The 26,579-nt window shown below is 50.0% G+C and overlaps 1 protein-coding gene and 1 pseudogene across 5 annotated transcripts in view; both read right to left on the bottom strand.

Annotated features, from left to right (window-relative positions):
- Nucleotides 1-26,579, bottom strand: part of CFAP57 (cilia and flagella associated protein 57) — a 79,640-nt gene that overhangs the window by 14,675 nt on the left and 38,386 nt on the right. For all 5 annotated transcript variants that reach the window (XM_059885172.1, XM_059885171.1, XM_059885173.1 and 2 more), the window contains 8 exons: nucleotides 26,277-26,467; nucleotides 22,397-22,570; nucleotides 20,829-20,987; nucleotides 18,067-18,210; nucleotides 9,707-9,823; nucleotides 8,041-8,175; nucleotides 7,815-7,958; nucleotides 1,286-1,415 (listed from right to left, as the gene is read on the bottom strand). In XM_059885172.1, the coding sequence (XP_059741155.1) occupies nucleotides 1,286-1,415; nucleotides 7,815-7,958; nucleotides 8,041-8,175; nucleotides 9,707-9,823; nucleotides 18,067-18,210; nucleotides 20,829-20,987; nucleotides 22,397-22,570; nucleotides 26,277-26,467 (1,194 nt within the window). The remainder of the gene's footprint in view (nucleotides 1-1,285; nucleotides 1,416-7,814; nucleotides 7,959-8,040; nucleotides 8,176-9,706; nucleotides 9,824-18,066; nucleotides 18,211-20,828; nucleotides 20,988-22,396; nucleotides 22,571-26,276; nucleotides 26,468-26,579) is intronic.
- Nucleotides 9,836-15,430, bottom strand: LOC132344927 (U6 snRNA-associated Sm-like protein LSm1; annotated as a pseudogene).

The raw sequence follows: 26,579 nt of genomic DNA on the forward strand, positions 1-26,579 counted from the left end.
AGACTGCGCGGGCGTATTTGAAATATTTTTTAAAAGAGAAGTTTTGCAATTATTCACAGACGCATCTATGCATCACTTCTAACTGAAGATGGGTTCACCTCCAAGAAGTCAGGTTCTCAGCCATGTTGACACATGTGGTACGCTCATGTCAGTTCTTTACAGTTGATACTGTTCTTCCGGTACTACTCACAGAGTTGACCCTCTCAACTTCTCTCCAACTCGAACAAAAATGGCATGTGAGACAAGTCTATATATATGATCATATATATGGGCTTCCCTGGTGGCTCAATGGTACAGAATCTGCCTGCAATGCAGGAGCTGTGGGAGACGTAGGTTCGATCCCTGGGTAGGGAAGATTCCCCAGAGGAGGGCATGGCAATCCACTCCAGTATTTTTGCCTGGAGAATCCCATGGACAGAGGAGCCTGGCAGGCTATACAGTCCATAGGCTCACAAAGAGTCAGTCATGACTGAAGTGACTTAGCATGCACACACAATTTTATATCTATTATAAGGCTTATGTATTATATATAAGGCTTATGTATTATATATAATACATAAGGCTCCATGTATTAAGTTTCTCATAGAATTTTGTACCAGAGAAAGGTTTGCTTCTCCAGAAAAAACATCCTTTCTCCATACAAGAGGTATATAAACTATTATATTTTTCCCCTTTTTGTCTTGGCTATCAGAAATTCAGAGGAACTTTATAACTGCAATAACTAACTTGTTTAACATTTCTAGGGTCATTCTTCCTGCTCTACCTTTAAATAGTTTCTGGTCCTTCTTTTTGCCTTTATTTTCTTTGTACAGGTCCACAATCCCTTACCCACAATTGTAAAATGCTAAAAACTTTAAAAATGGAAAGCATTAAAGATTCATGAACTTGAATGTGAATATTCATATGTTTCTCTACAGAAAGACTAATATGTTTGATTTCAGGGCACTGCCCCAGACTCCTCTAGGGATGTTATATAATGTATAGTATACTCACGTATAGTATATATAGTACGTTCTTCCTAAGATCTCAAAGATCCTGAATTCTGAAACCTTATCTAACCCCAAGGATTTTGGGTTTGTGAGTGTTTGAATGCAGTAGGGTCCTCACAAAGCCTTTGGGGAGCAGGCACGTGGCAGAGGTGCCCAGAAGGCCGTGGGGTGGGTGTGGCCTGATGCAGGAGGAAGCTTGGGAGAGGCAGCTTTGGAAGCCAAGAGGAGACCTGTTTGTGGCTGCCTCTGTCCCCTGGATCCCAGTGCCTGTCTTTCTGGGCCACTGATGATATTACCTGTCTCTGAAACCTCTGGTCGAATTTTCTTGGTCAGTTTCAGAGCTGCTTCAAGGTCATAGACTTGGGAGCGGGTGAACTTCAGCTCTCTGCGGAGCTCATTAATCTCCTTGATCAGGGAGACATTTTCCTATTGAAAAGGAGGAGGAGAGAGTGAGTATAGATGGATAAGTGATCAGTGGGCACAGGAGCTCCCCTGGCCTGGGGCTGAGGGTGTAGGGGAAGGTCAGGGTTGGTCCTGGCTCTAGATTACATCTCTGGTTCCTCTGGTGGCATGAGTCTTTATTCTGGCTCGTGGATTGGTCTCTTGAGTTTATCAGTTGACTCACCTTCAGGTGGACTCTGGCAGTGTAAGATACAGACAGTATGCACCATTCCCATCCATCCAGGCTCTTCCCATCAGTAGCGACAACAATGCTTTTCATGGGTTCGATGCACTGAAGTTTCATAATAACCCAATGCGTAGATTCTGTTATGACCACAGAATGCCGAGAAAACCAAGGCACAGGGAGGTGCTATAATTTACCCAAACTATATAGATAATATGTGGCAGAGCCAGGATTCTGACCCAGTTTGGCCCCAGAGCTCAGAGCTCTTCAGTGCTGTACTACACTTTGCTTTTTTCCATTCATTACTTGAAGAGCTTAGGGTCTGGTGAGTGGTCTGGGCACACTTTAGTGAGATGGCCACCTTACTGGGATGGAGGAGCGGGACGCAGCAAAGGCACTTAGCCCTGCCTGAGTGACCAGGATGGATTCCTAGGAACTGAACTGAACTGACGCAGCAAACACTGGCCAAATCTACCTAGGATGGACCAGTTCTGGAAATGCTCTGTGCTTCAGCTGGGGAGTCCATCTTCAGAGTGGCGAGTGGGGAGTCCGAGCCCAGAGGACAGGGTGATCCTGAGCCAGTGGGATAAGCCTTCTTTGTTAGGAGGATGTGAACGGCAGACACCCTGGCAGGCCCTCCCTCCAGCGCCTCTTCATCTAAGCAGGTCAGATCTGCCTTCAGAGTTATAGTATATCACTTAATTTCACTATTCCTCATTAAAAAAAAAAAAGTTCTTTCTCTTGGATGAAATGCCCAATTATTGCCACTTCTTTGTTCTCTCAGGCTCAGCTTTGTGCCTATTTTTCGATAAAGTCAGCAGGTTTTCTCCTCATTTTTAACCCCTTTAAGCAGCCCAAACCTTGGAGATGCACAGCCCACATTTTCTTTCAGATGCTCTGTTTCTTCCCTGCTGACTTTATATCATGACATAATGAATTAAATATGTATTCATTGGATTCTAAGACCTTGGACTCTGCCTGACCCATAAGGGGTTCTTAATAAATATTTGTGGAAGGGATAAGCAAATGAATAACTAATGCAAGATGCCAAGTTGAATAAGATGAATGTTCCTAATGAGGAAATTACAAATCAAGGGGTAAAGTCAGGGGAGACCAGGTAGAAAGGAGTCTTCAGAGAGCCCCAGGGAACCCCTGGGGACACCAGCCTGCTCAGGGGCTCTCTCCACACCTCCTCTTAGTTGAGGTCACTTAGTTTCACGTCCTCTGCCTCATTCAATAAAGTAATAGTTATCAGAATAAAGATCAGAGACTAAAAGTGCCATTTCCACAGTTCTCTTCAGAAACATTTTAAGGTACTTCTTCCCAGGCAATCTCTATTCATCATGTCACTCAATCCTGATGACTTTGTGTTTGAACTGAATTTCGTGTTCATTCATCACCAGCTCTCAGCATGTCTCCTCTGCCACTGTGGTGGCCCCACATGGAGCCCCTGCCAATTCCTCCACCCCGACAACCTTGTGGCCATGACTGGGACCTCTGGCTGCAACCTTTTGATATACGCATTTCTGACCCCACTGCCATCCCTGGACAGCTCTATGGCCTCCTAGACGGGTCTCCAGAACATGGCTCAGTCCTCACTAGAGCATCACTGAGGCCCAGGACTCAGCGCAACCTGATTCCTCTGCTCTGTTCATTCATTCACAAAAATGGGAAGCCTATTAGGTGCTTATTATGCCAGACGCGGGGGTCCAGTGTGGACCAATGTAGAGAAGTGAGGGGGGGGTCACCAGTGTAAGGAAGCCTCCTTGTGGAGGCAGGGGATAGGGAAGAGTATTTCAGGCCCAGAGCTAAGAGGGAGCAAGCACTGAGCCACCCAATTCTTTACCAGCTGAGCCACGAGGGAAGCCCAAGAATACTGGAGTGGGTAGCACATGCCTTCTCCAGCAGATCCTCCCGACCCAGGAATCGAACTTGGGTCTCCTGCATTGAAGGTGGATTCTTTGCCAACTGAGTTATCAGAGAAGCCCTTGATGATGATAACAACAAGATAATAACTTCAGGGCTGACTAGATTCCTGCACCATATCAGATACTTTGCATACATGACATCATTTGATCTATCTAACCACCTTAAGAGAAAGTTGTAATGAGATTCAGTTTCAGAAGAGGAATCCAAGGCTGTGCATGGAGGGCAGAGCTGGGATTCAGATTTGGTTGTGTCTGCCCACAGGCGCCTCCCAGGCTCTGCTGCTCTCACCACTGATGTACATCACCTCCAGCCACACCTCACACAGGATGATGGCCAAGGAAGCTCACAAAAGTACAAGTGGGGCTGTCTTAGTATAAAAGTACCAGAGGGCTTTCTGGTGTGGCCCATGTTCTGAGGAGTCCAGAGGTCACACTGAGGTCAACTGTATATACCTTGAGTAGTTTTGTGAAATTACAATGTGAATGCAACAGATTTCCTGAGCCTTCTGTTCCGGATCCCTCCTTGGTCAGGATGGTCTATAAAAACTCCTATAATCCTTCAGAGCTTCCACCCTCCCCCACCTCCCACAGCTCCTCTGGCAGGGAAAATCTAACCCTGATCCCCTGAGCACCAGGATTTGGGCTATGTGAAAGAGACACACTCAGGGATGCCAAGGTCTGTTTAGATAGAAAGCCTTCTGAATGAAGAAGCTATGCCAAGCTGTCCAGGACTGCCTTTGGTTGAGGACAACGCCAGAAAGCTCCAGATGGGAATGACGTTGAACTCCAGACTCCCAGGAAGAAGGGCATGGAGAGGAAATACCTAGAGCACCCCCTACTGGCCTACCTTGGGTTGACATCTTTAAGAATACAGCAGCGTCTGGTTAGCGTGCAAAAAGTAGGCAACAGATTTATTCCAGAAACTTGGGAGCCCCGCATCCAGTGGTGTCCTTCCTGAGCCCACAAACTGGTGGGGTCACCACTTGCCTAAATGCACAAGTGAACCATTTCTTTGTTTCTCTTTCAGCCTTCCTCTCACATCCAACCTGACATTTCTACGCATCATCTCTACTCTGAAATGTCTTCTGACATCACAACCTTCCCTCCCAAGGCCTGGCATCTCTCTTTAACATGAGAGTCATCTTCTTAAGGGTTTTCCTGCCACCTGCCTTTCCCTACCGGTATTTCCCTTCTGCCCATAGAGTTAACATTTCCAGAACAGATAACACCCCTACTTACTTAATAAAACTTGGGTGGCACCAGCTTATAAGATAAACTGCGTGCTTCTTGGTGTGACACAAAAAGCCCCTTCAACGTGACCCTAAGCTACCTACCATTCCAGGAGGCCCCCATGCTCTAGTATAAAGTTAGGTCAGAGAATTCCAGGGTCCCCAAACACCCCAAAGGTCTCATTCTTCTCTGACTGTTCTCAGGTTGTATCCTTGGCCTGGAAGGTTCTTCCTCCATTGCTCCCTGACCCCCTCTACTCACCATTCAAGGCCTAGCTCAAATGCCACACCCCCTAGCTGAAGCCCGCTTCTCCAGTGCGCTGGCCAGACCACATGCCTGGTGTGGAGCAGTGATTGCTTGTGTCGGGCTCCACTCCCCTAGGTGAGCCCCATGAGAGTAGGCAAGTCTTCACATTCATCTGGGAATCCTCCATGGTCAGCTTGTAGCTTGGCATGTGAGAAGCTCGCAAAACATGTGCCCTGAATGAATAAAGTATGTTTCCTAGATATTTGTTTTCTATTGCAAATCCTATTTTCATATCTGCAAGCATGCATGAGAATAAGTGACAAGTGCTCCTGTCTGAACATACAGATGAAACAGCGACTTCATTCTCCGTGTCTTCTAACAAGTTTCTCTCAGATGCCATATCTGCCCCAGCCTTCCTCGGCCCTTTGAGACTTCAGTGTCAGGGCCTTGGTTCCTGTAGATGCAGTTCCTTACAAACATGTATCAAGGCAGCAGGTGCCCCAGGCCACCAGCTGGGAGGTCTGGAATTGACTGCACCATCCTATCTCCATGTCCCCAGCTCACGGGTACCCCCAGTCCATGCTGTGATGGACTCCTAGGCTCTCCTACTGGATTTTGCCTTGGTTTTTGAGTAAGTCTTTTGCTCAGGAGAAGGGAAGGAAAACTGCCTTTTTAGAACCCCTGTTCTGTACAGGGCCAGTGCCTGATGCTTTACGTTAGTTAGCTCATTCAATCCTCGCAGTCACTGGCTGAGGTTGGCATCTTCTCCTCTTTGTACAGATAGAAAGGTGGTTCCTGGAGAATTTGAAGTCATCTCCCCTCCCCCGAACCTGCCAGCAAGAGTGGCTAGCAGGAGGATAAACGGGCTCTGAACTCAGGCAAGGCTATGCTTCGCCACCCCAACACCTTGCCTGGCCCTTAAGATCAAAGAAGGAAACAATTTTTATCATCTAGAATAGAGGTTTTCAAAGTTTCTTTTATGTCCTCCAAACAAAATCCTACACAGAGCCCACTGAAATAAGCAAGGCGTCTTCCTGGTTGAGGGGATGGTGGGGCCCCAGAGCCTTGTATCCTGACCCCTCTCTTGCCCCCTGTGGTTGTCTGCAGCACTTCTATGCATCTGCAGGGCTCTGCAGCACGCAGGTTTACGATGCCGCTGCAGCAAACACTCTCCAAGGAGCTCCTTGTTGACGGCTTCTTCTGCCTGCTGTCAGAGTCCCCTGCTTGGGTCAACTCTGCTTCTGCTCCCCTGACTCTCACCCTGGCTCAGCAGGAGTGGGCAGGCAGTCCCTGGGGGATGGGGGAGCCAAAGGGGGACCTTCTGCCAGCCCTGAGCAGCCTCCTGCTGATACTCTTACTCTTATCTATCCTGTAGTCTCCGCCCTCTTTCCTTTTCCTTCTTCTCCTGGGATTGATACTTGCTTTGGGGGCCTGGTTGGCACAGAGAGAGGAACACAGCCCCTGGAGGACCCCTTAGGCCTGTGCTCTGGCGGTAAATCACAGACGAGAGTTCAGCAGTGTCTCTAGCTGACAACCTCTCCTGTAGTCACCTGGTCCCCCTGCCCTGCATGCTGCATTGCAGCATCCACGGGGCCTCTCCACGCTAGGGAACACTCAAGACCCCTAGCAATGGCTCCTACCCCTAGCAATGGCTCAATACCCCTAGCAATGGCTCAATACCCCTAGTGTATCAGCTGCTGCGAAGAGTCCCATCTGTTGGATCCGCTTCCATCTCTGGGCCTCTGGCTGCTTTCAGGACTCAGGAGCTGGGCCATGAGCAGGGGCATGGTGGCATGAGGCCCACCATGCCTGGGTCTGGCCTAGATGGCACCGTGCTCTTCCCAGCTGTGTTCGGAACTGATTTGTTATAGTCCAACTGCAGTTCATTCCCATTCTGGTATTTAAATTATAGCATTAAGGAAATACAAATGTTAAAAGATATGTGCCTTATAAACGTAATTCTGATGTTTTCTCTTACTATTAATTCACATTAACTGCCTCAGATGATACTGATACCCAGATAGAAGTTTTCAGCAGAATCCTGCCTGGCAGTCCTGATAGTGTACTTGAGTGGAAGCGGTAGTAATGGGGTTAGGCTCTCTGAATAGCCAGAGGAAGGGTCCTGGGAGGCCTCATTAAATCAGGGGGAGGACAACCCTTAGGGTTGGTGTAGTTGGCTCTGGACCTAAGAGAAGAGTTGGGACCTGAGGCATCAGAAAAGCCAGAGGAGGTGGGAGGCGACAGCCATGCTCCCGGGAGAGGACAAAAGACTTGGCCATGCTCCCGGGAGAGGACTTGGCCAGCAGGGATCATATGATACAGGTAGCAGACTAAAAACAGCAAGGCAAAGTAAGGTGAAACAAGAGTTGGAAACAGAAAAGAGGAGATGGAAGGGAGTGACTTGGAGAGCTAAAGTCATGTGGATGCAGGTCCAGGGGAAACGGGGTCAAGGAGAGGCCTGAGGCAGGGTGCAGGAGTGCTCTGCATGAAGATGAGGGGGTTGAAAAAGGAAACAGGTGCCTGGTGAAGAGAGATGGGGCAGAAACGAATGGGCCTTGGAAGTGCAGGAGTAGGTATGAAAATGCTGAGAAAACCTCCTTGGGCGGGGTTCTGGGCCATGGTCACCGCCAGGATGAGCTCTGGGAGGTTCGAGGAGATGAGTCAAAGAAGGAACTTTGGAGAAAGCTAGTGGCTCCCTCGGACACTGGGGGAGCCCTGAGGACAGTGGTCTCAGAGGGGCCCTTGGCAGACTTTCTCATCTCTGATGGCTTGGTCTCCAAGGGCGCGTGTGGGTACCTGCATGATGCGGACATAATCTGTGCGGTGCAGCTCACTCTCCTTGACCACCTTCTTCTTGAGAGTGGCCAGGTTCCTCTCCAGGTGTTCCCGCTGACGGGCGTACTCCTGCTGCAGGTCTGAGTTCAGCCCCGCGATCTCCACCTGACAGGGCAGAAGGGGTTAGCCACGAGGGAGGGGAGAGCCCAGAGGACAGGGGAGGGCAGGGGTGGGAGGCAGAGCTCACCATATCTGCCCGCTGCACATACTTCTCAAAGAGAGCGCGGACCTTCTCCTTCAGCTGCCGCGGTTCCTGGATGTAGGCCACGCAGTTGTGGAGGTCCGTCTTGAACCGTTTGACCAGTGCCTCCAAGTCCCACTCCTGCGAGCAGAGGCATTTACTTCTGGCCCTGCAGGGACTCTCCAGGGACAGGGGCTGCAGCCTCGTGGCTGCTTAAAGGGACAAGAAACAGCTCATCTGGGACTCATCACTGACTGCCAGGGGCCACATGGGGCCCAGAGATCAGGAGGGGCACACGAGCCCTCGGGGAGGCACTGAACTCCCATGCCCCTGGCCTGAATAGTTTCGCATCTTTAAGAGGCTGCACACATGGATTTCTTTATTGGCTCTGGATTTCTTCCAGGACCACAGGCCTTAAAAGACTAAAGGAGGTACCACTGGTCACCTACTCCTTTCAGAGCCAGGATGGCGAGCACTGATTCCCTCATGCGGATCCCAGGCCAGGGCTTCCCTGCCCCCTAGTTAGCTCATCCAGTGCTTCTCCTTCCTAAGGGTTGCTATGAATGAGTGGGTAGGGAAGAGAATGACAAAATTGGGCAGAATGGTTCATCTGGAAATTTGGGCTCTTCCACCATACTGTCTCAGGTACCCATCTTCCCCTACCCATGACCTAGAGAGCCTCTTTTCTCTCTTTGCTCCTACAGCCCATTTAATCATGCTCCATAATTTTCTACCTTGCACAGTTAATTATTATGCACACATCATAAATCACCTGTTAACCTCTTCAGTTTGGAAAGGGCAGGATCTGTGTCAGTTCACGGTGATAGCTCTGCAGCTTCTAGTATTATCAAGTCCAGAGTCAAGGCTTGATGTGGGAGATGGAAAAGTTCCATCTGATTCTACCAACACTATGAGGTGCTCTATGCCGGGGGTGAAAGTGAAGTGAAAGTGAAGTCGCTCAGTTAGGTCCGACTCTTTGCGACCCAATGGACTGTAGCCTACCAGGTTCCACCATCCATGGGATTTTCCAGGCAAGAATACTGGAGTGGGTTGCCATTTCCTTCTCCAGGAGATCTTCCCAACCCAGGGATTGAACCCAGGTCTCCCTCATTGTAAGCAGACGCTTTACCGTCTGAACCACCAGGGGGTAGGGGTGCAGCCAAGTCCTGGCCTAGGACCAGAAGACTGGGTTTCCAGCACTGGCCTCTATGTGCTAAATAGCTATGAGTTCTGGGTGAAGTTTCTAATCTCATAATCTCTCTGACCTTGCTTTCCTTGTTTATTACAGAGAGACCAGAATAGGTGATCTCTGAGGTCCCTTGAACTCACACTGTTTTGGTAGTCAAGCCTTTAAAAACCTACTACAGAGGACCTCTCTGAGCATGCTCCTTCCCAGGATGCACAAGCCAGTGTTGTAAGCATCCTTATAACCCTGCCTTCCACCTCCTTGATTGCTCTACCCAAAGCTATTTTATAGTCTCAGATGGATTCAGTCACGTAAATTTACATGAGCCTCAAATAGGCCAGGGTTGTGAGCAAGTAAAGAATGCAAGTTAAAATGGGAATGTATCTTAGCGATGGGCTGGCTCTGTCTCTTGGAAGCCAGCTGCCCATTGCAGACAGGTGCCAGCTCTTGCATCCAAGAGCTGCCAGACTCTGAAAATCCTCATACCTTCTGTCTCTCTCTGCGCATCTCCTGATCAGTGGCTCTTAATTTCTGCCACAGTTCTGTGATGTTCAGCTCTAGTTGTGTGTTCTGTTTATGGAAACGCTCCAGTTCAGCTTCCATCTATAGAAAGCAGTGGGGAAAGAGTCAAGAATAAGAAAGTAAGCCACAGAAGACATATAGATGGCCAATGAGCATGGTAAAAGATGTTCAACACCACTAATTGTTCAGTTCAATTCAGTTCAGTTCAGTCGCTCAGTTGTGTCCAACTCTTTGCGACCCCATGAATTGCAGCACGCCAGGCCTCCCTGTCCACCACCAACTCCCGGAGTTCACCCAAACTCTTGTCCATCGAGTCAGTGATGCCATCCAGCCATCTCATCCTCTGTCGTCCCCTTCTCCTCCTGCCCCCAATCCCTCCCAGCATCAGAGTCTTTTCCAATGAGCCAACTCTTCGCATGAAGTGGCCAAAGTATTGGAGTTTCAGCTTTAGCATCAGTCCTTCCAAAGAACACCCAGGACTGATCACTAATTGTTAGGGAAATGCAAATCAAAACCACAATGAGATATCACCTCATGCCTGTTAGAATGCTTATTATCAAAAAGGCAAGAAACTATAAGGATTAACAAAGATGTGGAGAAAAGGAACTTCTTGCGCAGTATTCATTGGAATGTAAATTGGTACAGCCGCTATGCAACACGGTATGGAGATCCCTCAAAAAATTAAGAATAGAAGTATTAAAAGAGGGCCCAGCTATCCTACTTCTGGGTACTCATCCAAAAAATACCAAAACAGTAATTAGAAAAGATATGCATCCCTATGTTTACTGTAGCATTATTTATAATAGCCAAGATATGGAAGCAATCTAAGTGTTCATCAACAGATGAATGGATAAAGAAGATATATATATTATATATATATATATACACACATACACACACACACACACACACATATATACACACACACACACACACAATGGAATACTATTCAGCCATAAAAAGAATGAAAATTTGCCATTTGCAATAACATGGATGGACCTTTAGGGTATTATGCTAAGTGAAACAAGTCTGACAGAGGAAGACAAATACTGTATGATTTCACTCGTCTTTGGAATATAAAAGACATGGACGCAACTTAAATGTCTATTGACAGATGAATGGATAAGGAAGATATGGTGCATATGTAAAATGGAATATTAGCCATAAAAAAGAACGAAGTAATGTCATTTGTAGCAACATGGATGGACATAGAGATTATCGTGTTAAGTGAAGTAAGTCAAACACAAATACCGTATGATATTGCTTATATGTGGGATCTAAAAAGAATGATACACATGAACTTACTTATAAAACAGAAATAGACTCACAGACATAAAAAACTTACGGTTACCAGAGGGGATATTAAGGGTTGGGGGGGGATAAATTAGGAGTTTGGGCTTAACACATAAACACCACTATGTATAAAATAGGTAAACAAGTATGTATTGTGTAGCACGAGCAATTATACTCAGTATCTTATACTGTGCTGTGCTCAGTCGTGTCCAATTCTTTATGATGCTATGGACTGTAGCCCACCAGGCTTCACTGTCCATGGGATTTTCCAGGCAAGAATACTGGAGTGGTTAGCCTATCCCTTCTCCAGAGGATCTTCCCAACCCAGGGACTGAACCCAGGTCTTCCACATGGCAGGCAGATTCTTTACCATCTGAGCCACCAGGGAAGCCCAAGAATACTGGAGTGGGTAGCCTATCCCTTCTCCAGAGGATTTTCCTGACCCAGGAATTGAACCAGGGTTTCCTGCATTGCAGGTAGATTCTTTACCAGCTGAGCTACCAGGGAAACCCATGCATGTGTGTGTGTGTACACACACACACACACACACACACACACACATCACTGAATGACTTAAAGTATACACTTGAAACTAATAGAACATTGTAAATGAACTATTATTCAACTGAAAAAAAGCAAAAAACAAAGTAAATGGACAAACCAAGCACAGGATACAGAAAGCAGAGGAGTGGTTACCAGAGGGGGAAGGACAGGGGAGGGCAACATGAATAAAGGGGAGCAGCTGTGTGCTGATGGGTGGAAACCAAGTCTGCATGCTGTAGTGCACGCAGAGGTAGAGATACAGTGTGGTAACATGAAACTTACATGACGTTACAAACCAACGGTGCCTCCACGAAGAAAGTAAGGGAATGAAAATTATATTTGAGAACTGAAGTCTTTCAGTGGGAGTACTTCCCCCACTACCAGGGCACCTCCCTTCTAGTTCCCTCTTATTCCTGGCCATCCTCGAAGCCCCCGACCCCCTTGGCTGATATGGTAGCCCAGACCATGTGTTTCTATAGCCAGGCTATGAATTTTTTTTTTTTTTTTGAGATTCGAGTTTTATTTACAAGTAAATGAAGACTGTCCCCTGTAGCCGCTCATTTGGGGTGAGAAGAGCAATGTAAAGAAGTAGCTGTTGGTTCCACAGTGATGAGTGAGAGGAGTCCATGCCACTATTTCTTTAAACGATGATTTTGTAATTAAAATGAAAACAAAAACAAAAACAAAAACAGAACACATGATTTCTTCATGTTGCATCTGTGAAAGAATTAAAAATAAAAATGACTTTTCAAAACTCTATAGAGTCTCTCATCACATGTGTGAGGTGACCAGGCTGTCACTTCGTTCAGTGACAGCCCTGCTCCCCAAGAGCGACAGTCTCTGCGCAGAAGACTTAATACTCCTCGAGAGTTTCTGCCCGAGGGATGGACAGGCCTCCATCCTTCAGGGCCTGGACTTTCAGCTTCTCAGCTTCCAGCTTGGTCTTCTGTTCCACCCTCTGTTCTTCTAAGATTTCTTCAGTAGACACTTGCTGGAGAGGTGTGTCACTCTCCTTTTCTAAGTCTATTTCTCCTAGCAGGACCACATTTTCTCCTCTGACCACAAAAATCCCTCGAGGAATATCACCGTATTTTTTGCCCACATGAATACGCTCCACAGTCTGATGTAGCACTAAGTGAGCAAATTGATCAATGCTTCTCAAAAAGCCTGTAAGTGTCCTTCCATCTCGAAGCAGGACCAAGTGCTTTTTCACTGTCGATGTCCTCGATGAGGCTGGTGGTGCCAGGCATATAGTTCATTTTGAGTCGAGATGGAGCTGCAGCGTATAGCGGCGGTGGGCCAGCACGTCCCACACCTCCTTCCTCCCACCGCGGTCGCCGCCTCTGCGGGACCGGGACAGGAACCCGGACCCGGACCAACACCGCCCCCGCGGCTTTCAGCAGCCGGGGCCTCTGGGCTATGAATTTTTTTCCCCTTAGTTTCTCTGTTCCTTCAACTTTCTTTTCTTGAGTTCCTTATAAATTGATGACTCCTGACTACTGGAACCTGGAGCCTGAGGCAAGGTTCTGCAGACAAGCCCCTTCCTTGTCTACTCTGTGAAGTCGCGTGAGTGAATCTTGACTCTTTGCGGCCACAGGTCAGCAGGGCCGACTGTAAGGCAGAAAGTTTTGACGGGACCAGCAGGCAGGCATCCCCAGTCTAAAGCATCAAACAGGAAAGAGGAGGCTGAGAAGGCACCTTTCCCTCATCCTTCTGTTGAAAAGTTCTTGAAAAGTACAACTCAAGAGTGTCTTATTTTCAAAAGAAAAAGAAGCTATCCGCTTGCTTCTGAAAGACTATTCACTGTTGCGGTGCTATTAACCAAAGACCTGTGAGTGACGATCAGACCTTCTAATTAGGAGGAGACCAGCTGTAGGTGAGCGCTTCACGGATTTAATTCCTGCCAAAAGCAATGGAGTGCAGTCTGATTGACAGGCCAAATCTGATGGACACCAGCATTCCTGTCAGAGAAGGAAATGGCAACCCACTCCAGTATTCTTGCCTGGAGAATCCTGTGGACAGAGGAGCCTGGAGGGCTGCTGTCCATAGCGTCGCACAGAGTCGGACACGACTGAAGTTACTTAGCAGCAGCAGCAGCATTCCTGTTATTAGAGAGGTTTGCTGACTATTATTTTTGGAGGGGGGAGGTTGGGGGAGTTTACAGGGTTTTTTCATGACTGAATGGAGTAGCCCCTTTCCTCTAACCCAGGCCCTTTGGTCAGATTTCAAGGCTCCCCAGTCATGTTCTAGAGTACCAGCAAGCCCTAAGGAACCACATCCTGGACAGGGAGGGGCAACGTTTAGAAGAATGTCAGCCTGATTACTGGAAGCATTTTGTATGGACAGAGGAGCCCTTTGACCCAATGCCTGGCATAAAGGTGGTACTCGGTAAATATTCATGTGAATGAATGAATGCATCGCAAATGTAGAAGGGCAAAGGGGAGCGAAAGAGGGGGAAGGGAGGGGGGCCTGAAACAACCTGCCTCTGGAAGAAGAATGATAAGATAAACATTCAATGTTTGCAGAGCTCTGTGGAGCTGCCTCATGGAGGACACAGAACAAGTGTGGTTATTTGCACAGCTAACCAAAGAATGTATCTGTTAGAAAGGACTGGCCGGCTGTCAAGGGCATAGGGGATACGGACCTGATTGAGAGGCAGTTTCTGTCTTCAAGAAGCCCTGGGTCTAGGGGGATTAGTGGGAAGTCAATGAGAAGTTCAGGTGGAGCAGGATAAACATCGTCTGCAGTCAGGATAGAAAGAGCCCTGTGTGTGCACAGTGGAGAGTGGGGGTGGCCCCCAGGGAAGGGATGCTCAGTCGGGCTTTGTAGGAGGAATAGGGTTTAGAGGGCAAGTTGGGAAGGAGAATGTCAGGCAGGGAGAACAGCCGTGCACAGAAAGGACCTAAAGCATGGAAGTCTGGTCCATCTCTGCAGGCTGCGAGTGGTTCAGGCACCCTTGGACCTTGGAGGGGTGCATGTGAGGAAGGGGGAGAGGGGGCTGGACAGGTCAGCTGAGCTGGGTCATCCAGGGCTCTAGGGCTCAGGCTCGAATGGCGAGAAGCTCAGACTCTATCCTGGCCGGAAGTTTAAACTGGTCAGAAGCATGGCCTCTATCCTGAGAGTTCAGGGAGCTGCTGACAGGTCTCACCCAAGGTGTGGCATGGCCTGATGTGTACCTTAGAAGGTTTGATGGCGAGAGCTAGACTGGAACCAGGCAGCCAGTCAGGAGGCCGCCACTGTGGCCCAGGCGAGAGGCTGCTGCCCCAGACCAAGGAGATGGCCGCTGCGGGAGTGAAAGGGGACGCTTCCCTGGTGGGCCAGTGGTTAAGAGTCTGCCCTGCCATGCAAGGGACACGAGTTCAATCCCTAGTCAAGGAACTAAGATCCCACATGCCTCAGGGCAACTAAGCCCATATGCTCCGACTACTGAGCCTACACCCTGCACCTGAGACCCGAAATAGCTAAATAAATACTTTTTAAAAAGAGAGAGAGAAAGGGGCTTCTCCAAGGTCTATCTGAGTGCCTGTAGCTGGCTGTGCCTCTTTCTCTACAATCTTAAAGTCAGCAATGGCAGATTAGGTTAGAAAGGAAGTGATATGAGCAAAGCCTCAAACCACGCTGAGAAAAAAAATATAGCGCACGGAAAAATTGTGAAATATGTTAAATTTGAGTCACTGGCTGGACAGCCAGGAGACTAGCTGGTATAGCGGAGCAAGCATCCTGTTCCTGGTGGGGAAATTCCATCTCCTTGTCATGTGTTACTCATCCAGTTCAGAGATTCTCAATGGGGTGGGGCGCTGGGGAGAGGCAGCTTGCCTCCTCAGGGGACATGTGGCAAAACATCTAGAGACATTTTTGGTGTCACATCTTGGGGGGGGGGGCGTGCGGGCTGCTACTGGTATCTAGCTGCTAAATATCCTACGAGGCACAGGATAGCCCCCTTCCCCCCCAACAAAGACTTATCCACCCCAGAGTGTAATTAGTGCCGAGGAGAAAAAACCCTGCACTAGACGAAGAAACAAATATATGAAGGAAAATAAGGTTCTGGAAACTCCTGCCCTAGGAAGGAGATAGTCATGACTCATCAAGGAGAAGCTGGAAAAGCATTTGGGGTGGAGGAGGGGTAGTATTCTCCTTCCACGCACAGGCCTCAGCTCTGCAAAGGCACCAAGGGCTCGCAGCTCCCTTCCTGCAGGGAAACGGACTTCCAGGCAGGGCTGCAGCAGGTGGGCCAGAGGTGTCTGAGCCCCGGATGGAAGCCCCTGGGTCATGGGGCCCTGGGGAAGGAACTGGGCCCAGATATCAGCCCTGGCGGAGACTGGCACCTGTGGTGGGGCTGAAGGGGTCCTGTTTGACTCATTCCCAAAGTAAGGGGGGCATATTCCCTGCTGAGGATCAAAGTCACGGTTGGTCCAGGTACTGAAGGGAAAGTGAATAATCTTTCAGGTGTGTGGCAGTGCAAGACAACTGACCCAACCTGAAATGCACTTAACAAATGTCAGATGAAGTGCGGGGAGAAGGGAGGCAGTGATGGTCTGGGGCCTGCGGCACTTCGACCTTCCAGGCAGGTGGGGCCCCTGCTCTGTCTTATCTGCTCAGGCTGCCATTCTTGGGGCCTGAGGTCATTCAAGAATGGCAGGAGGGCACCAGGAAGCCGCTCTGTGGCCAGCTGGGAACACTCTTCCTTATCCCGGAGGCCAGGGAGAAAGTCACCGTCACGAGGACAAGTCCTCTCTGGATGCACCAGCCCTGGACCTGTCACACCATCTGGCCTCTTTTCTGGGCCTCCTGGAGAAGAGGCTTTGCTTTGCTCCACCACAGCTATTGTGGAGCCAGTCCTAATGGGGCTGTCGGTACATCCTATACCTTTTACGTTTAGCTTTGCTCAGCACAGTTAGAGAAGACGGAGGGGGAGCAGGAGGCTGTTTTGGATAGGATGGTCAGGGAAGGCCTCCTTGAGGAGGTGACACAGGAGCCGAGATGTGAACAACTCAAAGCGGCCAGTTAGGTGATGGTCATCCTGAGAGCCTTCCGGGCAGGGGGAACAGATCTGCAAAGGTTCTGGATGGGGAAAGCGTGGCTCGTCCATGGAACCGCCAGAAAGCCTACAGGCTGGAGCTGGAGAAGGAGCCTGGAGATACGGCTGGAGGGGCAGGTAGAAAGGGGATCATGCAGGGCCTCAGGGGCCTTGGCAGAGTCTGAATTTTATTCTAGGTGGGATGGGATACCACTGGGAGTTTGCTGTGGTGTCGATGCAGGGACCAGACTGGAGGCTGGGGTCAAGTCCGGAAGAGAGGAGGGAGGTGTGGACTGGAGTGGTGGGTGGCAGCAGAGGGCAAGGAGGGTTGGATCTGAAATATCATTTGGAGATCAATCAGACAGGCATCAGTGATTTGGATACGGGGGTTAACAAGGGAAGACCTTAGAAAGTGCACAGAGTTCTACCTTAAGCACCTTGGTGTGGGTCTTGGTGCCACTGACTGAGAAATGGGGGAACTCGACTAGGGGGATGTTGCTGCTGCTGCTGCTGCTGCTAAGTCGCTTCAGTCGTGTCCGACTCTGTGCGACCCCATAGACGGCAGCCCACCAGGCTCCCCCGCCCCTGGGATTCTCCAGGCAAGAACACTGGAGTGGGTTGCCATTTCCTTCTCCAGTGCATGAAAGTGGGAAATCAAAGTGAAGTCGTTCAGTCGTGTCCGACTCTTCACGACCCCATGGACTGCAGCCCACCAGGCTCCTCCATCCATGGGATTTTCCAGGCGAAAGTACTGGAGTGGGGTGCCATCACCTTCTCCTAGGGGGATGTTAGGAGTTCAGTTTCAGATCAGCCATGGACCCCAGGCAGCTGTTCTCTGCCCAGCATGGGCAGGCTTCCGGGTAAACACTGCCATAAGGAAAGGCAGAGGGGCTGAAGGGGAACACTTGTACCGCACTGGACTCTCAGAAGCCCTCTCTTTTCTCTGCCTTCATCCTGTTTGTTTCCCAGAACACACACTTCATTTTGCCATTCTCTTGCTCAAGAGCCTCTGAGGATTTCCTGCTCCTTGTCAGATGAAGTCCAAACACCGCCGCCTCCCGTAGGGCCCCCACCAACATGTTTAGTCCAAGAAAAAAATGTTGAATCCAGAGGGATGTACTTTCTGGTGGACAAGCTGGTTGCTGAGTTGACATCGCCCCCTGGTGGCTGAAGCCTAAAAGGCTGCGGTTTCCCTTTGAGGGCTCAGAACATGGGCACAGAAGGGAGTCGGGGGAGGAGCAGGGTTAAATCCCACCCAAGGGCCCGGGGAAGCCAAATCTCAAAGCATTTTGCTTCTGCACCACTGGACCCCTCCTCAGGCCTTCCCTTTGACTTCCTGTGCGGAGTGGAGGCTGGTGTGGACCTTGGGAGCAGAGAGAGGCTGTGAGGAGAGCTTGCTTTCACCTTCGCAACACCAACCCCAGCCAGGAATGGTCGGGACAAAGGCCAGGGTGTCCAGATGGCCTCTCACCTCTTGAATCTGTTCCTTCATCACCTTGATCTCATTCTCTCGAGGTTCTATTTGCTTCTTCAGCTCCTTTATCTTGTAGTCGAGCACAAACTTGAATTTCTCTAGTTCCTGATTTTTCTTTTTCAGATCATAGATTCGCTTCTCCTGTGGGTGAGAGCAGGGAAGCGTGAAACAGCTATCCGGAGGCCCTGGTATGGAATCCCTTTAGGCACAGAACACAAATCCTGTGACCTCCTGAGGGGACACAAACAGGGGCTCCCCCACCAGGGGCACCACTGACTCCCCAGCTTCTGTGCCAGACTTCAGTCATTTACTCACTCATCCGGACAGGTTGTGGTCGATTGCGTGGAAGAAAGCTCACCTGGACAGCACCTCTCATCCTAAGCGTTCTTTTACAATATGACCTTACGCTTCTCCATCAGGAGGCAGGGTCTAATCCCTTCCCTTTGCGTCTGGCTGGATTTATGGTCTCCTTGTAACCCAAAGAACGCAGCTCAAGTGATGCCTTGTGGCTTCCCAGGCTATCTCGGAAAAGACCGAGCGGCTTCCACCTGGTTCTCTTGGAACACGTGCTCTGGGGGAGGACACCTGTTATGTCAAAAGTCCCACCACTCTGAGACCTGTAGGCTGGACAGCTGCTCTGTCAACAGTCCCAGCTAAGCCCAGCATTCCAGTCATGCTGGCCAAGGGGCTGGATAGGGGGCTAAAGAAGCCACACTGGCTGTTGGTCTTCAAGCCCACTGCTGCTGGAGTCACCCAACTGAGGGCCCACTAGGACCCAGACATCAAGGACAAGGACAAGCCATCCCATTGTACCCTGTCCGGATTCTAGACCTACACAACCTGCAAGCATAATAAAACGGTTGTTTTTCACCACTAAGTCTTGGGGCGATGTGTTGCAAGGCAATGACAACTGGAGTGTAGATCTATCTGTTATTGCTAAACAGAGATCTTTTGCCAAGGTTACAAATGCCAAATAGAAATATGCACAGTCCCTACCCTTAAGAGAAAACATACTAGCTGGGAGAGCAGATGTGCCAACAAGTGTAAAGCTACACTGTGACAGGTGTCATAGAAGAGGTTGGCACACAGAAGGCATGGTGTGTACTGAGGGTGCTGGGAAGAACTCACATGAGTTAGGGTGGTGGTAGATGGAGGCAGTGAGAAATAGGCCTGGAGGGGAAGCGGGGAGGAAGGCAAAGGTCTAAATAGTTGAGAATTTATCCAGGAGGCCAGGAGCTGGTTAGCTATAGCCCTCAGGTCAAATCTGACCTTCTGCCTATTTTCATAAAGTTTTATTGGAACATAGCCAAGCCCATTCATTGATGTCTTGTCTATGACTGATTTTATGCTACTGGAGCGGAACTGAGCAACTGTGGCAGAGAGACCACACTGCCAGCAAAGACAAAAATACTTACTACCTTGCCCTTCACAGAAAAAAAGGTTGCTGACCCTTGCCACATGCAGTTGAGAGTTGTGAAAGAATTTAAAGTGGGAGACTGAAATGATTACAGAGTGTGGAGGCAGGGAGCCTGGATGGGAAGTGGGATGGAAGGCTGTTAGACCCGTTAGGCTGGTGCAATTTTCTAGAGGTCTTAACCTCTTTCTTGTCAAACCCCCCTTTAAGTAGTGGGGGGGGGACAAAAAATCAGTAGATTGGGGTTAATATATATATACACCACTCTATGTAAAAATAGCTAACTAGTAAGGACCTACTTATGGCACAGGGAATTTTACTCAATACTCTGTAATGACCTATATGTGAAAAGGATCTAAAAAAGAGTGGATACACGCATATGGATAACTGATTCACTTTGCTGCACACATGAAACTAACACAACATTGTACATCAACTATACACCAATAAAAGTTAATAAAAAAAAACACTTTAAGAATCTGCAGAGAGCTTTGGCTCCTACCTAAAAAAATGCCCAGATATAAACGCAAATGCTCACCTGCAGAAATGACATGCAGGCACGGTCTCATTTTGTCTTTGTCAGACCCCCTGAGCGCCCCATTCACAGGTGAGAAAACAAGGCTTGGATCAGTTGCCGGAGGCTGCCATGTGGCCAGCGGAAGAGGCTGCCCGGGAACCTAGCTCACTAGGCGGAAACCCAGGTCCTCAACCACCCGGGAGTTGCATCCAGCTAAGGCAACAAGGGCAGAGGGGACGAGAGGAGGGCGAGGAGCCTGGATTTGCTCAGGAGGAGATGCGATGTTGGATACGGAGGTGGTGTACCTCACAACAGGTGATGTGTCTCTTACTGTTTTGTGAGAAAGCTATCCAGAAAAGTGATTTCACTTTCTGCGGTCCCCAGTGGTTACAGGGCTCACCGCAGGGGAGTTCCTCTCTGATCAGGGGGACCACACGGGCGATGCGCTGGGCGAGCTGCCCCCAGTCCATGAGATGGTCACCCTGGGATGCCTGGCACAGAGGCGAGCCGGGGCCTGGCAGTCAGCACTCAGGTTCTTACCACAAGTCTGTCACCTATAAACTGTTACGATCCTGGGTGAGACACTTCACCCTGGGAACCAGTTTCCTGAGCTATATAACTGGGTTGCTCACGGTCCCTGGCGTTTTGAGGGGAATTGAATGGGATGAATTGACAGCACTTAGCCCCGTGCCACCCACACAGTAGGCACTTCACTGACAGCTCATCCCCCACTGAGGTCAAAAGGCAGGGAGTCTGCCTAGAGCTTTGTCCTCATGGCCTGTGTCCAACTGGGCTGGAGTTGAGGAGGGACAGAGGATGTGCCTTTACCTTATCTTGAATCGTCTCGTCTCTCTCCTGGATCTCCCGCTTGAGGCCCATGATGTCCTTCTCCAGGGACTTGATGACCCCTTGCAGCTTCACCTGCTCCCCCTTCAGGAGCTCAATGTCGTTGGTTCGCTCTTCAATCTCCTTCTGCAGGCTGCTGAACTAGGGGAACAAACAGCAACAGCAGAGAACCCCAGAGCCTGTGAACGCACCTCCATTCCTCCCCACTGCCTGAGGATTTTAGGAGCGCCTCATCGGAATTTGGGACTATCAGGAATTTCCCAGGCCAAATGGGCGATGTGGGCTTCTGGGTAAGAAGATCCAGTCCCATCCCTTATGTGAGGAAGGACCAGCTGCTGTGAGAGCCTCCAGAGACCAGTTCCCCTGGCGGATCCAGAGTTTTCCATGACTGCACAGACTTCGAAAGGTTGGGCTCCATGCTCCATCAAGGTCACAGATGAGTGACCTAAGTGATGAGCCATCTTAGTCATGTCCAAGAAGGGAAGGCATGACTGCCCCTGGATTGGGTAGTAGTGTGATTTCTAATAGGAAAGAATGTGAACTGGCTTTGCATTTGGCTTCTTTCGAACTGTGGTGCTGGAGAAGACTTTTGAGAGTCCCTTGGACTGTGAGGAGATCAAAGAAGTCAATCCTAAAGAAAGTCAACCCTGAATATTCATTGGAAGGATTGATGCTGAAGCTGAAGCTCCAATACTTTGGCCACCTGATGCAAAGAGCTGACTCACTGGAAAAGACCCTGATGCTGGGAAAGACTGAGGGCAGAAGAAGGGGATGACAGAGGATGAGATGGTTGGATGGCATCACCAACTCAATGGACATGAGTTTGAGCAAACTCTGGGAGATAGTGAAGGACAGGGAATCCTGGCATGCTGCAGTCCCTGGGGTCAAAAAGAGTCAGACATGATTGAGCAACTGAACGACAACAAAGGCTAAATGTTTGGGGGGGGAATTGGCAATTCTGTAAGGATCTGTGAACTGAATGCCTCCTTGCCTGGCCGTCAGTGACTACAAACATCTCCCCCGCCTTGTAAACTAAGTATTCTCTACTCCCAATCCTTCTCCCACCCCCAGTGTGCGACCAGGAGCACCCCTGACTCCCTACACTGAGAGCCTGAGGACACCTCCACGTCTATCTCACGTCCAAAGACCTCATTTCCACTTTAAGGTTTAACTCTGAAAACTCTAAATCCCACTTGCCAATAAAGGGAAGCCCAAAGGGTTCACCAGGGCCATGGTGAACCTCCCTGTCTCCTGTAAACAGGAGAGAGGAGGACGAGCCCCAGTGGTTACCCCATCAGAGGGTGTGGTAAGGATCTGTCTGCCTGTCTGTGCAGGGGGAACCTTCACACTGGCTGGCGTTGCTTTCCAAACCCACTTGCTGGAGATGAGGACATTCAGGTGGGAATTCTGCCAGTCGCCCCACTCCCCACCAGCCCCTACCCTGGGCAGAGCCACTGTTCGCTGACTCCATGTCCGTCCACCCACCCCATGCTTTCTCTGCAGTGCGGTCCAGGCCTGCCCCCCACGCCTCTCAGAGACCAGCCCGGTACCTTCTTCCTCATGATGCCTGTTTCTCCTTTGAGTCTCAGGTTTGATTCCTTTTCATCCCGAAGCTTCTTCTCATATTTAGTCTTGATGTCTTGGATCTCACGGTCTTCATCTTCTTCAATCTGCTTCTTGGTCTCTTCAAACTCCCGCAGCTGCTGCCTGACATCCTCCTGTGCCTGGCATGGAAAGAAGAGAAGAAGAGTGTGAGCCTGGGGAGGTGGGGACAGGTGGCACTTTGGAGCTCAGAGAGCCCAGGGCAAGGTGAGCATCGAAGGCCATCATGGGGATGAAAGACCGAGTGTTAGCACAGAAATGGAAAACAAGGCCATGGGTCCCTTGGCCCTTCCACTTTCTTCCTGTCCTGTCTGTCCCTCTCTCCCTACCAGATCAGGCCTCACGCTCCATTGCTTTGATCACTGTCCCATCAGAACACTCGCCATTCCACCTCTGGCTTTCTTCACACTGACACCAGCACCCCCCTCTATCTTCCTTTCACTAAACTTGTGATACTTACAACTTTATATTTATTTCTAGAATTACTTGATTGTCTCTCCCATTAGATGTTAAGTTCCCTGAGGGTAAAAACCTAGCCTATCATGCCCACCATGAGTTCCCAGTGTACAATGCACACTGGCCCACAGCAGGTACTCAAATACTGAATGAATGAGTGGCTCTTTAATTTCTCCCCCTTCCCTAATCCCATCAGTACCACCCTTTCCACCTCTTGAATCCAGCCACTTCTCTATGCCTCTGCCTCTGCCCAGGCCATTATCTCTTGCCTGGACTGTTCTCAGCCTCCTAGCTGGCCTCCTGCCTCTGGTCATGCTTCCCTCCAGTCTGATCTCATCCTCTAGTCTAGGGGAGCTTTCGAAACCACACACCTGGTCATGCCGCCCCTAACTTGAGAGCCTTCTCTGCCTCACCCTTGTCCTCAGGGTAGAGCCTGGACTCTTGAACCCGGTCCACAGACCCTCAGGAGGCAGGCCTGGCTCACCTCTCCAGCCTCAGCCATCACTCCCGCCCTGAGCTCTTGCCAGGGTGAACTAACTGCAGTTCCCCCAATGGGCCTGGTCCTCAGCTACAGGTGGTACTCACTGTACCTCTGGTTCTAGCCTCTTCCCGTGGCTTTCTCTGACATTTCCTCCAGCTCTTGGTTGAGGTATCATTTCCTGTGTGAAGCCTGTATATCCCCCATCACATAATAAATGCCTGTTTGACATGGAGGCTCCATGATGGCAGGGCCACATCTCTCTACTGCAGTGAATACCCAGCACAGTATATGGTATAGAGTTGGTGCTGAATGAGTAAAAGCCTAGAGCTCAGATGCTGGGAGAACAAGCTCTGCCTGGTGGAGCATGGGGCAGGACCCCTCCTTGCTCACTGCTGCCTGGGGGTAGACACTGTAGATCTCAGCAGAATCAGTGGCTTTCTTCCGATTCTGACCCTGGCATTCTCCCAGGTTGCATATACCATCCCTTGACCGAGTGTTTTGGAGATTGAGAGAGGCAGGTGTTTTAAAACTGAGCTCAGTGACTTCCTGACAAAGGCTTCTCTTTGCCAGACTCTTGCTGGATGGAAGTCTGGCCAGTGGACTCCGTCTGTAACCTAGAGGGGCCCACAAGCCCCTGCTCTTGATCTAAGAGATGTTGCTAAAAAGTAGAAGAATCCCAGTCAGCTTAGTAAGATGACATTTGGGAGGCATCTCTCTAGCAAAGTTCTGAGTTGAAATCCTGCTGACTCAAAAGAAAAAAAGCCTTGTCATCACTATGAGAGGTCTGGGGAGGAAGGCTGGCCTTTCACTACTCTGGGAGGATCCATTCACCCTAAAAGCAGAGCCCGGCAGACTGAGATGTTGTTGTATAAGCCACAAGGACAAAAGGGGTCTGGGGGCCTTGAGAACACAGAGGGATGCTTAGCCCTGTAAAAGGGGGAGGACGGTGAGTGGTTGGGGAAAAATTGTCAAGGAGTTGGCTCTTGTCCTGAGTCCCTGAGGGTGCACACCAGCAGCCAAGTGAAGAAGCATCGTCCTGAGCAGGGGCTCAGAGGTTGGTATAGAAGAATTCCAGAGGCTCCACATCACTGGATGTGGGAAGCTGGATGGGGCAACCGGAAATGGGGCTGGGCAGGTAGGCAGGGCAGCTGTCGAACTGGAATCAGGTGGGCTTGGGTCGGGGTGGAATTCTCTTGGCTCTCTGCTCTCTGAGCTCAGCCTCTGCCGAGTAGAGGGCCTCCACCCTCTACTTCCCACTGAGTCCACCCCCACCACCTGGGCAGTGTCCCAGTTCACCGAGGACTTCTGGATGCCGACTCAGCAGCTTCCCTGCCATCATCAGGGTGGTTACAGAGGACCCTAGGATGTCTCCTGATGCTGTGACCCTTATCTTCCTGCATCCACTCTCAGGCCCACCCCCTGGAACGGTGCCACCTCTGAGTCTTAAAATACAGGCCCTGTTCCCTGAGCACAGGTGACTTTTCTGTTGGATCCCAGGTATGCCACCCTGGCTCTCAACCTCACCATGTTCCCTGGCCCAGTTTTGATTCATCCACTGTCTCTTGGTTCCTTACTGACTCTCTCTGGCCTGGACCCAGTGGCTGGTTCCCAGCCGACCATTATTTTCACCAGTTGGTGAAGCCCTGGCTCTGGGTCAGGGCTGCCCTGGCCTTCCTTGCTCACACATTTTCTTGCAGAGCCCTGCTGTGGAAAAGCACACAGCCTGGTGGGTCACTGCAGCCAGAATTAGCCTCAGGCAGCTAGGCCTTCAGCTACAGACCTGCCCATCCTCTTCTTGGTCATTCCCTTCAAAAATCACTCCATATGGGACTTCCCTGGTGGTCCAGTGGTTAAGAATGGGCCTTCCAAAGTGGGTTCGATCCCTGGTTGGTGAACTAAGATCCCATATGCTATGAGGCAACTAAGACCAGGCACCATAATGAAGATCCAGAGCAGCCAAAAAAACACAAAAAACAAAAACTAAAATCACTCCACACCTTCATGACTCTCCTGCCCCGTCACTCTCAGAACACCATCTGCCAGAATTTTGTGCCAAAAAGGAGACCATCTGGCCTCTCTCAATTTTCTCTTCATCTCGGGAAATGAGATATTGCGGCAACCCCATCTGCTGGAACATTCTATGACTTTGCTCTGCCTGGATGCTCTCTCTTAACCTCCTGCATTTCCCTGTCTCCTGGTTAATTCCAGCTTCCATGCCTCCAGGATCTCTGTAGCTCCTACCAGTCTTTCCCGACCTTGCAGGCCAGTGGCAGGGGATGTGGGGGGCGGGTGGTGGGTTAGCAGGTGGAGGGGGCAGGTGCTCTGCGTCTGTGTCCCCCACTGTCCCGTCTACATTTTGATGAACGTTAGTCTGTGTGACCGCCTCTCTCACCCAACCGAGAACCTGGCCCCACATTCACTTTGCTTGACCACCCAGCACGTATGCTGGTAAACCTGTAAGGCAGGTCTGTTTGTTCAGTCCGTGAAGGAATGATTTCATCTTGTGAGACATGAGAAGCTACGAAGGGTTTCAGGCAACCACCTTCCCCATGGCTCAGGTACCTTGTTCGTCTCCAGGTTCTACAGGCTTCTGCTAGAAAGCTCTCCCCAGAGAAGATACAGTTAGAAGAGAACAATGGGGATGAACTTAGTCAAGCCAAGGAACTTCGGTCTGAAAAGCTGAGCACCTCCCCCCTCAGGGAGGCCCCTAGCTGCCAGGGACTCAAACACAGAAACAGCACAAAACAAGGCCACGAAACACACTCAGGAAGGAAGGTGGGGAAGGAAAAGGAGGCCAAGTGGGGCTCCCCACAGCTCTCAGCGCTGTTCCCAGGCCAGGGCTGCAGGATGGCACTGTCAACAGGAGGCACAGCTTGGCTTCCTGTGAGTACCTCTTCCAGGAGGGTGGTTTTCTCCTGTAGTTTGGCCTCGTAAAACTCAGTCAGCTCCTCCAGGGCCTGGCTCTTGGTCTCATCGTTATCCCGAAGCTGCTTCTCGTACTCCTCTTGCATCCTCTGGGACTTGAGCTGCAACTCCTGGTACTTCTCATATTCCAGAAGCAACTTTTGGTTGTTGCAACATTCTGGAGAGAAGCAAGAAAGGTTACTTCAGGAGAGACGGTAGCACCAGCCCCGGGGACACTCAGGAGCCTTGGCTGCTTTTCCGTTCCCTTTCAGCACCAGCTAGAGCCTCTG

The sequence above is a fragment of the Bos taurus genome, chromosome 3 (genome assembly GCF_002263795.3).
Source record: "Bos taurus isolate L1 Dominette 01449 registration number 42190680 breed Hereford chromosome 3, ARS-UCD2.0, whole genome shotgun sequence".
In the NCBI taxonomy this organism is placed as follows: domain Eukaryota; kingdom Metazoa; phylum Chordata; class Mammalia; order Artiodactyla; family Bovidae; genus Bos; species Bos taurus.